The sequence below is a fragment of the Gymnoscopelus braueri genome, assembly GCF_963280865.1.
Source record: "Gymnoscopelus braueri genome assembly, chromosome: 10".
Taxonomy (NCBI): domain Eukaryota; kingdom Metazoa; phylum Chordata; class Actinopteri; order Myctophiformes; family Myctophidae; genus Gymnoscopelus; species Gymnoscopelus braueri.
The window spans coordinates 12,275,042-12,289,996 of NC_137611.1; the positions used below are offsets into that span (position 1 = coordinate 12,275,042).

The 14,955-nt window shown below is 42.8% G+C and overlaps 1 protein-coding gene across 1 annotated transcript; it reads left to right on the forward strand.

The window, feature by feature from the left end:
- Nucleotides 1-318: 318 nt before the first annotated feature.
- Nucleotides 319-4,453, forward strand: camk2n2a (calcium/calmodulin-dependent protein kinase II inhibitor 2a). The gene is made up of 2 exons (XM_080439403.1): nucleotides 319-840; nucleotides 2,196-4,453. The coding sequence occupies exons 1-2, from the start codon at nucleotides 669-671 to the stop codon at nucleotides 2,264-2,266; spliced, it is 243 nt and encodes an 80-aa protein (XP_080295529.1). The 5' UTR covers nucleotides 319-668; the 3' UTR covers nucleotides 2,267-4,453.
- The last annotated feature ends 10,502 nt before the right edge of the window (nucleotides 4,454-14,955 follow it).

A 14,955-nucleotide genomic window follows, 5' to 3' on the forward strand; every position in this document is an offset into this window, starting at 1 on the left:
CTCCTCGAACACTCGGAGTCCCCCCCCTGGTGTGTGTGTGTGTGTGTGTGTGTGTGTGTGTGTGTGTGTGTGTGTGTGTGTGTGTGTGTGTGTGTGTGTGTGTGTGTGTGTGTGTGTGTGTGTGTGTGTGTGTGTGTGTGTGTGTGTGTGTGTGTGTGTGTGTGTGTGTGTGTGTGTGTGTGTGTGTGTGTGTGTGTGTGTGTGTGTGTGTTTACCGCGCGCACGCTTTAAAGCCCGGGCGGATGACTTCACCACCATTCCGCCTGGGTTTCCTTTATGATCCCGGGATCTCCCACTTCCCTCAGCAGACATCAGCCAGCAGCACAGCAGAACACATCTCTCTCTTTCTATCGCTCCCAATAATAACATCCACTCTACAAGGAGCCAGCAGAGAGACGCACCGACCTGCAGCCGTCTACGAAATAACGGACCTCTAAACACACGTCGATTGATCGCCGATTGATTGATTGATTGATTATTCCAAACGGATTCCGACCGGAGAAAACAAAAACAAACAAACAAAAAAAACTCCGAGAAGTGCAATTATACCTCAACAAAGGATCTATACGGCTATACATCAAAATATAGCCAAACTACTCCTGTCTTTTTTCCCCTCTTCTTCTTCTTCCATCGATCGTTGATCACAGTGCTTTATTCGTGCCAACACCATGTCCGAGGTGCTGCCCTACAGCGAGGGGAAGATGAGCGGGGGCTACGGGGCGGACAGCGAGGTCAGCCAGATGTCCTTTAGCTGCGGACTGCAGGACACCAGCGCCTTCTTCGCGTCGTCCCAGGCGAAAAGACCCCCGAAGCTCGGCCAGATCGGCAGAGCAAAGAGAGGTAAATTAAATAAAATGGAAAAAAAACGATTGAAATCGGAACGGCATTTGTAATGAAATCCTACATTTATGTCCATTTATTTCCGACCAGAAATCGGCAGAGCAAAGAGAGGTAAATTAAATAAAATGGAAAAAAAACGATTGAAATCGGAACGGCATTTGTAATGAAATCCTACATTTATGTCCATTTATGTCCACAGATGTTGTCGGCAAGCGACGCGACGTCGCTTGCCGACAAGATCTGTTCTTATCTGGTTGACAAGCGACGCCGTGGCCGCGACGCGAAGTATGAATTGAGCTCAACGCATTGATTATGCTGTAATAAACACGCGCATGACATTGTAAACAAATGAAAACGGGGGTTGCGCAAAAAAAGAAGAATGTGCTTTTACCAACAACAAAAAAGGTCTAGTTTCAGTGCCTATCTTTGTGCATCCTCCCATGACTCACTCATGAAACCAGCCCTTATAGCTATAATGATTATTTATTTATTAATTATTTTTATTTCAGAAAAAGGGTTTGTTTACAGTGTCAAAAGAGAAAGGCAATGATAAAGAATGAATTTAATGTCTGATATAAACAACCTCTCTGAAAGTGACAGACACCTTTGGGTTTGGCAGCGTTTTTACGCAGTCAGTGTGGCATTGTTATGAAATCCATCTGTGTGAAAGAAAGCCGTCAAGGACGAAGTGGATGCAACCTTCTAGAAGAACGCACACAGAACAGTGCGTTCCCCTAGATAGAACAGTGGGTTTCAACCCTTTCCATATAATGAAGGTCCATTATTTATTGGGCATTTGAGCCAAGGACCACCATTAGACTCGATTTAGACTCTCAGACCCAACATTTTTAATATTTTGTTGTCATTGGATACGATTTTGTCCACAATTCCATGCTGTATTGATGTTGGTACCATAGGAGAGACAACAGGCGAACGTTGATTAAAATAACAATTCTTCCACATTCTCTAATTCAGCAGACTTATTGTAAATTAAGTGATGCAGATGTTTAACAATAATTTAACTCTTGAGAGCGTAAAATGAAACCAAATGAATGGACCCTCATGGGTCCATTTGGTTTCATTTTACACTCTCAAGAGTTAAAGATCTATAAGGGTTACCATTTGGTTACCAACTCTCCATCATTTAGCTGGGGACCACCTGGAACCCCCCCTCAAGGACCACTGGTGGTCCCCTTGACCACTGGTTGAGAACCCCCTGTTCTAGAATGTTGCATCCACTTCGTCCTTGCCGTTGCACTTGGACTGTTTGACATGCTCTATATTCCTTGAATGGTGCCAGTAAACATCAACCCCCCCCCCCCTGTCTCCCCCCTCCCCCCTTCTCCTTTCCACAGTGGTCATCGAGGACGACAGAATAGACGAGGTCCTGAAAGGCATGACAGACAAGTCGTCACCTGGCGTCTAAACATGACCGACGCCTCGCAAGACATTTTATTTTTGATCACCCGATTTGAAAGAAGCACTTGTCGGCTGTGAAATGTGCATGTTTTCGAGAGGATCGTGTTAAAGGGAGGAGAAAAACACACACACACGATGGCACCGATCAAGCGAAGACAAAGGACCGGGGATAGTGAAGGAAAAAATGGAGGGAAAGGACGGAGAGAAAAAGATATGAGGAAGGCAAAAAATTAAAATGGAAGAGAGAGTGTGAGAGAGAGAGAGACTCTGGGGAAAAAAGACGGAGGTTTATCAATGATGGGGTTGCTGGCAATTCTCCAAACGAATCCCGCAATTCTCCAAACGAATCCCGATTTTTAAACTCTAGGCTCCTGCTGCGCACCAAGATGTTGAGATGGCGGACACGCCTCCGTTTCTTAACCTTCCGATGGTTTTCTGATGGATTGAATTGAACTGAACTCATTCTTCTTCACGACCATCTCTCTTCCAAAAGCGCTGTAAACAACAACAACAACAGCAACAATAACAAAACATTTGCGCCTTGGGGGAGGCTGAAGCTCCATTTCAAGCCCTATCTCAGTAGTTGTACAGTAGGCTTCTGTAGGCTCTCTCTAAGCTCCGAGACCTTTCCCCTCCTACACGCTTTTTGCATTGTTGATTCAAACAGTGACATTGGCATTCATGAGGAGCTGTCCATTTCAGCACTGCGAGAACTTAGAATGCATTCCCCCCCCGTTGCTGCTAAAGAAAAAGAAAAAAGCTTTTTAAAAAACAACAGACCAACCAAACTCTCAGTAGTGGAGACCCATTGTATGTAGAACATATTATCCGAGGATGGTGCAATGTTAATATCTTCTTTGTTATTGGCTCATTTTGTTTTGGCCCCGCCCGTTATAGGAAAAAGAACATGACTAAAGCGGTTCAATTAAATCACAGGCTACCTTTTAATTGGTTGCCTTGTCCCACTATCCCCACCCACCTGTGGTTTTGGGTGCAGGTTGGCACCTTGCAGTGGTTCTCAAACATGTTCATGTCAAATTGATATGTATTTGGCCGCTGACTCCCATTTGAAAAGATTTTGTTCCAGGGACCCCAACCCCCGCCCCCCCCCCCCCCCCGCCCCCTCCATAAGAGAGGATTTGTCAACATTTTGTTAAGACTTCTCAACATTTCTCAAAAATAGCAGATTTGCAAGCTGACGATGCATCGTGAGTTTGCAAATCGGCTATTTTCGAACAGCCAAAAAAAAAAAGGTAAAACAGGGCTTAAGTGTTTCATCTGTTCCTCATTTTGCCGGGGACCCCCTGGATCCCACCAAGGACCCATGGGGGGGTCCCCGGACCCCACTTTGAGAACCAGTGAGCTAATCTACACCTGCACATATCTTTTTTCACCTTTTCAATATTCAAATGATCGAAAGAGGCCAGCATAGATGTGGAAATTATAGTCAATGTTTGAAATAAGAGTCACGAAATCGATGGCAAAAAAAAGTGGTTTGCTATTATTTGGTTGTTTTTTTTATTTTGCGATTATTCGTGTTTTGTCCTCTATAAATTTAAAGTTGACCTTTTCCCTCCCATCTATTTGCATGAACTTTCGCTCCGGTGCCAACACTAGGTGCCACCACTTTTACCCTGGCACGCTTCTTTTTAAAACAAAATTCATATTTGTATTTTTATATCTAAATATTTGTTATTTAAATGATACGTATGCTAGTCTATCGTCTTACAATTCATCAACAATGTTTATATTTCAGAGATGACATACAGGTCGAGACTAGGCTACATAGAGGAGAATCTAGAGATTTTGGTTGACTGGTCTCATTCTATATCAAGAGTTTGACGTTTTTTTAAAGACTAACTGAATGTGTTTTGGGGTTTTTGCACACATAAATGTTAAAACTATTATTAAGAAATCGTATACTGTGACTTGAGCTTCGTTGATGAATTTGTTAGAAAAATGGCGATTTTAGAGTAAATATTGCACTGTTTACGAGTATCCTCAAATGACACGTTGTTATTTGACCGATTTTGGACATTACAGTTATGTTTTTTTGTTTTTATTTTTTATTTTGTTTATTTTGTACCATTCTTTTAAAGAAACTGGATATGGTTTGTTGTGCATGAAACCTTAATATTTTCAATAACGAGACATCATTTTATGAAGCAAAAAAGCAACAAAAATGTCATGACATTCTAAGAATGAGTCATTGTATATTAATGATGCCATTTTCACTGTATTTGGTGAACTAATAAATGGTGAAAGAACATGTAAAAAAAGAAACAATGTGTCTCTTTGGTGTTGCTTTTGTCACAGAAAACAATCGCATATGGAAATCCAGTCTGGGCAACAAAACACAACCAGTGAGGCAAGGCCTTAGAATCCTGTAAACAAAATAATACTTTAATAGTCAGAGATGTAAACAGCACATGGTACAGTCAGACATAAAGGTTAAAAGGATAACACAAAAAAGTCCTGGGGACTTGTTTCCATTGTGGTGCAATGTATTCAATTCATCAATATAGCATAAAAATTTTACCCAATAATACATGTCATCAACAAATACAAAACACTATATGTGTACAAAGGAGAAAAAGGAAAAACAGCGGCAAGCTCACAATGCATCGTGAGCTTGCAAATCGGCTAGCCAAAAACAGCAAAAAAAAAAGGTACAACAAGGCTTAAGTGTTTCATCTGTACCTCCTTTCTATAGGAATTTGCAAATGGGAATTTGGACAAGTTAAATCTGAGAGTATACAAAATGTAGGCCCATTCGGTTACATTTGTATACTCTCAGAGCTACAAATGGACAAATAAACACTTCGATTGATTGATCAAATACCATATCGACAGTTTAAAAGCACAGCAGTATATGAAAAAAACTAAAACAAATCTATAGTCACTAAAAAGCCAAAGGCTTGTTTCCATTGTGGTCTATAAACATTCAAACAATCTCTAGACAAACAACAGTGCAACAAACAACGATACAAAAAGGTGTACTATGAAAATATGCAGTTGAAAACCATTCACGATGAAACTGAGGATTTCACAGCGTAACCCTTCACGGAGAGTTAACTGGCTTCAACATATCACCTGTGTGTTAAGGATGGACCAGTGCAACAACTTTAGACGAGGCCTTCACCTCACCTCCCTCTGTGTAAATGCTGATCCTTAATTAAAGAGCGAATACAAGCAGCAATCCATCAGTTAGTCAGATAAACAGCTCTGTGCCGCTGGCCCAGACTAGTGAATCCATTAAACCAGAGACCCCCTCGGGGGGGATCTATGTCTGGCCATGTGGATCATCTATCTATGCCCGGCCTCGTGGAATTCCCATAGGTATATCACACCTTCAGTGTGAGTTCGGTACTAGGAGCACACCAGGCCCACTCTGTGTCATATCTCATTGTATATCGTTGTTGTCGGGCAGAAACCTCTGATTTGATTTCCATATTCTAACTCTAATTCTAAGTAACGCCGTACTTGATCATACACCAGCAGCGTCACACAGAAGTATAAGTAGCAGATCTGCTATAGCTCGAAACGCGGCGTGAAGCGACGCGTTTTAAGCTTGTAGCTCTGTCTTGTTCTTGAGCTTGTCGATCTGTCTCAGCTTGTCGATCTGCTACTTTTCGAAAAATAACAGTTTTGGACATAATATGAGTTTTCCATCCGACAGAGACAATATACAGGTCAAGTGGGCACCTAAACATTGTGGGCTCAGTAATGTATTGGCTATTTTGTCCAAACGTAAAAATAATAATATATGCATTGAAAAATTGTGTGAAATAACGCAATGTAATGTAATAATGTACATGATTTGAACATACACGGTACATCATTATCAGACCTATATTTACCCTTCAACTTCTCGTTTGTATGCCCAAAATTATTCACAGGTTTTGTAGCAATTTGTAGCAATCGTAGAAATATTTGGCCCTTAAATGTCAAATGTTCAAGCATGTTCAAATCATGTTTACTTTACATTATTTCAGACCATGTTCCAAAATATATTATTTATTCCAAATGTAGCTACATTTTGGGGGTGGGGAAAGGCAATTGAACACTGAGGTGGCCAGACTCTTGCGGATACCATCTCCTTTGCCCCATGCCGTGTTTTGTTCATTAGCCCGAACAATCAAAGACAGCTGTGCACGCTGTACTCTGGGTCACATTACAGGGGCATTATTTAAATGACATCTGAGACCTCCAGCTGGAAGATGACATGAAGTACACTAATGTATTCTTTGTCAACAGCGCTTCCACTTGTGGTCAAACCCACTGTTGATTTAACACTCAGGTGAATGTTTTAACACTTTCAGAGTTAAGTAGATGAACACTCCAGATTGTTTACTATGTACTGCAGTGGTTCTCAACTTGGGGTCTGGTCAGGGACCCCCCCCACGCTGGGGTCCTTGATGATATTCCAAGGGGTCCCCCCCGGCAAAATGAGTTATAGCACAGCAATCAGTTCTTTAAGGCTATATGCAGTATATTGGATATCGAAAAATAGCTATCTTTGAGATCACAACATGTCGTGAGCTTGTAGATCTGCTATAAAAAAAAGAAATGTTTTCATATTTTTGGAAACATTTTAACAACTCAAACTTGTATTGGGTTCGCTGGCACAACATATTTTGTCCAGATAAAATATATTAATTTGGGGTTCCGTGACATAAAAAAGCACAAAATTAGTTGACTGGAGTCCCCCAGGGGTCTATACTTGGCCCCCTCCTTTTTTTTCCTGGGTGGAAAATGTCCAAAACTTTCGAACTTGCGGATCTGCTACTTTTGATGCTTTTGTGTGACGCTGTAGTGGGATCAAGTAGAGCGTTCATTTATGAAAAAAAGACACAAAAAGTTTCTGCCCGACAGCAACGAGATACAGTATACATGTACAACATCCGACATGAAGCCTGCTGCAGCAGTGAAGCAAGCAGCACAAAAACCAAACTGGAGACCAGTAACACACTCTCACTGACACCAAAACCAAATGCTACGTGGCACGGCGGTTCTCAAAGCCGTATTCCGGCGGGGACCCCGGGGGTGTTACAGGGGCAGGGGGTACCCGGCTAAATCAGTTTATTTTAGACTTTGGCTATTTTCAAAAAAGTTCGTAATTCTTTTTTTAATTTTTTTTACGTGGAATAATTTGAAGAACACAAATCTTCTCTTATGGAGGTCCCTGGTCACAAAATCTTTTCAGACAGGGGGTCCGCAGCCAAAATACAAGAAGCACTGACTTAAAAAAGAATGCAAGCGTGTAAAAAATAATTGCGAGGATCCCCCTCACAGACAGACAGCTACATGTCTGGATGGTAGTACAATACAACAGTTAGAACACATCCATGCACTCTCTCATGCCACCAAACATCAACAATGTGCCACCATTACACGCAGTGACCTTTTGCACTATTTGCACTATTAAGGGCCATTGACCGCCCTGCATGTTGCAATTGATTGTGTGCGTGCGTGTGGCTATGGTCAATTACATTGTGACATTGACGTTTAGCGCTGGCAGACCGGAACAGGATTGACATATTTGGACAGATATTGCTGCCATTATGTCCCTCTCTTTGTCTCCCTCTCTTCCAGGGATGCGGGGGCCCAGGGGCCACGTGCCCAAAGGTCAGTGAGGGCCACAAAGAAAATGTGCCCAATTTCCTGAACCAAAAAGTCAGAGCATACAGTCAAAGGTGACTGGCCCCAGGCTAAGTGCCTGGGGCCCCCAAGGGCTCATTCCTTTTACATAATGGCAGTGGAAGCTGGAAGTCACCAACCTGCCTAGGGTCCCAACTGGGGTCCCAACTGGGAATTTCAGTATCAGCCTCACCCCAGCTGATGGCTGCTCAGATGGTTGTGATGAGCGCTCAGGGGGGAGATTTTAGGGGTTAAGTGTCTTGCTCAGGGGACACTTCGACACATAGCCGGGACCGGGACGCGAACCCTGTGACCTTCTGTTTCCCAGATGGCCTCAGTCTCTACCCATTCAGCCATGGCCGTCCCGAGGTCTTACTCAGAACCTTGTTGTGGTCAGTACAGTAAGCTCTAGTGTGTGTTCTCTTTGTTATTCAGTCATCACAGAAGGGTCACTTTGTGCATTAGTGTTTCATTAATGTTACGCTGCCAGAAAAAAATAACATTTATTATCTTTATAAGCTGCCGGTGCTTTTTCCACGAATGATGAAAACATTTATATTAAAAATAAAAATAGGCTGACGTTCTCATGATGAGAGAGAGGTTTGTACAGTGTAGGCCTACATGCTGACTACAAGGTGTATGTCCCAGTATGATTGGAAAACCAGTCAGATGGAGGCGCGCCGCCTGAAGGTGACTTGAACCACGGGAGGCACCACCGAGCGAGCTTTAGGCGAGCGAATCGCCGTGCCGAGCGTTGCGAAGTCACCGTCAGTCGACTCAGCGCCGTCCGAGTTATGTCCCGATAGGCACAGAATGGTAAATCATCCTCCCCCCCTTAATCTCGGCACCTCCGAGACATCATTTCTTTTTTTGACGGGGGGAGGTGAACTCGAAGAAAACGGGCACTCCTTTTTTCTATCATACTAACATAATACAATACAATGTATTACTGTTACTACTACTACTACTACTACTACTACTACTACTACTCTCTCTCTCCTGTAATGATTTTAATGGCTTTGCCTCTTTTTTTAAAGTGTCTGTAGTTCTTTTTATGTGACAAGCAGCAATATGAGTTACGGCGAACAGTATTTTGCTCCCATGTACGCCGAGTGTGTCTTGTGGAAGTGATAATAAATGGATTGTGAGAGGCAGCATGACAGACAGGCAGAATATCGTTACTGTCGGGTGGAAACCTCATGTCCAAAACTGTTACTTTTCAGGATTCAAATTCGAAAACAGCAAAAGTAGCAGATCTACAAGCTCTAAACAACTTAACCCATTCAATCCGGGAATGCACACGCATGTTTTAGATGTCATTGGGCTATTTTTTTGAAAAATCGTGAACATTTGCACACATCTTTGAATACATATATTTTTTAAGTGAACATTTGTAACTGACATTTTTGCTTCTGGGGGGTGGTCCCTGGAATAAAATATTTTGAGATGGGGGTCCGCGGCCAAATACATTTGCACACATTTTCACGATTTTTCCAAAATAGCTATGAGCTTGTATATCTGCTATTTTTCAATAGCCAAAGAAATCTAAAAATTACACCGATTCTTCCCCGGTCAAAATGGGTTAAGAATCTGCTCCTTTTGATGCTTTTGAGTGACACTGTAGTATGATTAAGAGGAGGGCATTAACTTACAAAAAGAAAAAGTCGGAATATGGAGATAAGGGGTTTGTGCCCGACAGCAACGATATATACTGTAGCAGGTCACTGATGAGGATTGAGTAAGGGAGAGCAGGTTAGATGGATGGATCCAATCCACGGGAACAGGGGGAGGTGACTAGGATGACTCTTATCTACATCAACAACAAGTACTACTGCTACACGAATGGTTCTCAACCTTTTCAGGCTGTGACCCCCCCAAAATAATCATATTTGAACTGGGGACCCCCCAAAATAATCATATTTGAACTGGGGACCCCCCAAAATAATCATATTTGAACTGAGGACCCCCCACCCTGACAAGCACTTGGAATGTAGGAGTTACATTTTGTTTCAACCTTTTCCACACAAATACTGAAATAGCAGATCTACAAGCTCGTCGATCGGCTATTCTCAAAAACGTTGCCTCTTTCTTATATTATTTGAGAATTTGGCTAATGTTTGACCAGTTTTTTATGGTATAGTTTGCTGATTACCTTTGATGCAGTAATAATATTTTTTCTTTCTATTTTTTAAGGTATTAAAAAGGTCTTAAAAGTCCTTAAATTGTCACTTCACTGTCCTCTGGGGACCCCCCCCCCCCTTGAGGGTCCCGACCCACAGGTTGAGAACCACTCTGTACTCTATACTACTACTGTACCGTCCCAGTGCGTACAGTATGTTCTATAAACTCCGCCTTGACTCTGAAGCTTTGGGGGGTCATAGGTCACGTGGCCCTGTTTAGTTGAAGTGGCAGAGAGAAAGAGAGAGAGAGAAAGAGAGAGAGAGACCCCGGGGTGTTGACTTGACAGATGGGCCGGGACAGCAGGGCCACACCAGGGTCCACATAGACACTGTGGACTTCATCACACACATACACGCACACGCACACACACACGCACACGCACACGCACACGCACACGCACACGCACACGCACATCTTTGTGTTACTATACTAACATTTTGGGAGAGCGATTTTATGAATGCTATTATTAATACATTTTGCCATTTTTAACCGTAAAGGTCCTTACACACCGGCGAATATGAGAATATACGCAAAATTCTGACTCGTTCCGAATAATTAAAAGACGCTTTTTCGCTTCGCGAAACTGATGTGGACGCTTGCATTGACTTTATAAGGTTTAAAAAAAAAAATATTTATTCGCATGAAGAATTCGCCCCGGTGTGTAAGGCCTTAAGACTAAAACCGGAAAAAATTGCTGATCTATAAGCTCACAACGTGTCGCGCTGCGACACGTTGTGAGCTTATAGATCAGCAATTTTTCGGCGCATGACACTGGCACAACAACTACAAATCGTGTTTAACTCATAATTTCAACCCCTAAACCTGACCTCTAAATACCTGAAGGAATCTTTTCCTAATTATAAACTTATATCTCTAAAAATATTTTTTTCAACAATAAAACAACCATTGTTTTTTTTCACAAGTATAGTCATACACGCACGCACGCACGCACGCACGCACGCACGCACGCACGCACGCACGCACGCACGCACGCACGCACGCACGCACGCACGCACGCACGCACGCACGCACGCACGCACGCACGCACGCACACACACACACACACACACACACACACACACACACACACACACACACACACACACACACACACACACACACACACACACACAAATCCCAAATACATGTCAATTTGGTGGTCCTTGGCACGAAAACGTGTGAAAACTAGTGATTTAGAAGGACATTTGTAGAATGGGCCTCAGGTCTTGATGGGTTAAATAGGGCAACACTGCAGGCAGAGAGCTGTGCGATCTATCATTCCCCTTCACTTCCTCCTGAGTGGACATCAGCCGTTCATATTTCTCTTTCTGTTACATAAGCCCGTGCAGTGCAGTACAGTACAGTACAGTACAGTATCTAATAGCATTATCTCGCCCCGAGGGAAGCCAGCATATATTTATTATACACTTCATAATGTAAAATGCAGACCCATACAGCATCGGTGGTGACTGGACAGTAACAAAGTACATTTACTTAAATGTAGTGAAGTACTTTTTGTTTTTCAAGTATCTGTACTTTACTAGAGTATTTGTATTTTTTTGGACACACATACGACTTTCTCTCCACTACGTACTGTACATTTCAAAGACAAATGCTGTTACTTTCTCTCTTCACTACATTTCAAAGACAAATGCTGTAACCTTTGACATTTCTAGGAAGGGAAAAAGTACCTGTTTGGTGGGGGGGGGGGGGGGTATTAAAATGGGTATTAAAATGTCAATACAGCTATGCATTGATATTAAAAAGAAAATGTACTTACTTGGTATTTTGTACTTTTGAATACTTAAGTATTTTTTAAAAGCAAGTATTCCAGTAGCCTCCTTTAAGTACAGATTTGACTGAACAACTTTCACTTGTAGTTGTGTAATGTTTGACCAGGAGTATCTATACTTATTACTTTGACTTGAGTACTAAGGTTGAGTGACAGCAGCAAAGGTCGTCGGGCTCGGGATCTTTTGACTCCACACTTATTTAAAAACGTTTGTTATGAATACAGATTCAGATTATTCATCACAAAACATACATTAACCACTTTAACCCTATTTTATACTTCAAGTATTCGAAAATAGCTGATCTAAAAAAGCTCACAACGTGACCCATTGTGAGCTTGTTGGTCTTCTATTTTTGAAACATTTTGAACATTTTAGAAGTAGAAGTAATTTGTGAAATGATAACTTACATTTTGATACTGATTTTGATGCCAATACTTTTATACTTCTACTCAAGTACAATTTTGAATACAGGACTTTTACTTCTAAGGGCCAGGGGCGGACTGGCCATATGGCATACCGGGCATATGCGCGGTGGGCATACAGTATGCGCGGTGGGCATATGGGCATATTTTTGCTCCTGTTCATTTCCGGGTTGCACGGCCCAATTATTAGTTACGGTAATGTCCCTGACAAGTGGGAAGGCTAGGAGATCTGGCTTGAGGCTGGGGGGTCGGCCGCGCGCTTTGGAAAATTGTGGTATGCTATCTGCGCGGCAGTTGTGGTGGGCCGGTCTGGGCCAAAATGCCAGGGCCGAATTTTGGTCCCAGTCCGGCCCTGCTAAGTCTCGCACGCACTTTTGTTCTACCTATGGGGCGGAATCTGACAATGCTTTTTCAATGAGAATCGCGTGGATTGATGGTCTTGCGCATCTTTCCGCGCACACCTTGCGTTTATGCGCTCATTGCTGCTTTTCCCCCTGTCCAATCGGGTGAGTCGAAGGCGGACCGTCCCAAGACTCAGGAAGCGACATGGGCATGGTGGTTTTCAACCAGTGGTCCCCCCAAGGACCACCAGTGGTCCTTGGGGGGGGTACCAGGGGGTCCCCAGCTAAATTAGTTAATAGCGTCACAATCATTTTTAACCACTAATAGCTTTGGCTATTCAAAAATAGCGGATGTACAAGCTCATAGCGTGGCACCGAGTGCCGCGCTATGAGCTTGTAGATCTGCTATTTTTCAAAAAGTCTTGACAATGTGTGCATATCTTTGAACATTTTTAACTCAAATCTTTGCTTCTGGGGGTCCCTGGCACACAACATGTTTAAATGTGGGTCCGTGGACAAATGTATATCAATTTAGGGGGTCCTTGGCATGAAAAAGGTTGAAAACCACTGCGATAGAGCAACTGGTTGTAGCTGTTGCATGGGAGGGTCCTGAAAGTGAGTGAGTCACTGGGTTATTGGGACAGAATTTTGGTGTGACCGTGCCCTAACAGAGTATATTTATATTGCAGTATTGCTACTTTTACTTTAGTAAACATACTTCTTCCACTGCATGCCATGCCATTGACAAGGATTATAGCTGGTTCCCTTTGCACTAGCTGTCATTATTGTTGTTGTCGGGCAAAAACCTCTTATCTCCATCTAACTTTTGGGGTGTTTTTTCGTAAATTAATGCCCTACTACTACAGTGTCACACAAAAGTGTCAAAAATAGCAGATCTACAAGCTCGAAACGCTTGTAGATCTGCTACTTTTTGCTATACTTTTGAATTTGAATCCTGGAAAACAGACAGTTTTTTGGACATTATGAGGTTTCCGCCCAGACAGAGAGGATTTACAGAGTTCACCGTCGGCTTCACTTTTCCGAATTGTGGACAAAGGATGTTTGAGTCCCAGCTGGGAGTCCCAGTGTGACGGGGGAACGGACAAAGTCACTGCAGCAGCATTAGCAACACTGTGGGGGGGAAGTGTAGCGCAGCCGCCGTTGCCTGCGCATTCATGTGACCTCTCCCCAGTGGTGGATAGTAACTATTCTAAGTACATTTACTTGAGTACCGTACTTAAAGTACAATTTGTAGGTATTTTTTTACTTTACTGGAGTATTTCCAGTTTTCAGTACTTTTGCTTCTACTCCACTGCATCTCAAGAGGCAAATATTGTTCTTTTACTCCACTACAATTATTTGAAAACTTTAGTTACTAGCTACTTTGTAGATTTTGAATATTATCACAAAACATACATTAACCACTTCAACCCTATTTACATTTCGGCTATTTTCCAAAGATCTTTATACAATTTACACATTTGAAAACTTGTGAAAGGGGACATTCTGCATGATGAGTACTTTCTACTTTTGGTACTTTAAGCAAATTTTGATACCAATACTTTTGTCCTTTTACTCAAATAAATAAATGTTTATTTCCGTACTTTTACTTGCAACAGAGTATTTCTACATTGCAGTATTGATAAAAAAATTTGCTCTTTTTCCAACACTGCCTCGCTCTCCCTGTCGTGTCACCGCTGGCCTATAAGCGGTGCCGTGCAGCGACGGCCGCACCATGACAATGACGGGGGGGGTACAAAGGGGCCGTGTTAATACACACAATGGAACTGTTGATGACCTGACCGGGTGTGAGCTTTCAGCTTGTAGATCTGCTATTTTTGGAATAGCCAACACATAATTGGATAAAGTGGTTAAAAATGATTGTGATGCTACGGTATATATGAACTACTTTTGCTCGGGGACCCCCTGGAACCCCCCGTCCCCCTTCCCCCCCGTCCCAAGGACCCCTATGTGTCCCCGGACCCCACTTTGATAAACCACTAACCTAACACACTCAGGACCAATCGGTACACACGATTGAGGGGAGAGGGTTGAGCGCATAGGGTCACATGGGGTCACATCGTCACGCGTGGTGGGCTTGTAGATCGGCTGTTTTCGGCAACAAAGTGTAAATTAAGAGAGAGAGAGAGAGAGAGAGAGAGAGAGAGAGAGAGAGAGAGAGAGAAAGAGAGAGAGAGAGAGAGAGAGAGAAAGCGAGGCATTGAGTATGCAGCAGATTGTTGTTGTTTTTGCTGCCCCTGCGGGCAACAGAGCATGGAGGACAATTAGGAACAGCAAAGACAATGCTGGCTGCACGTG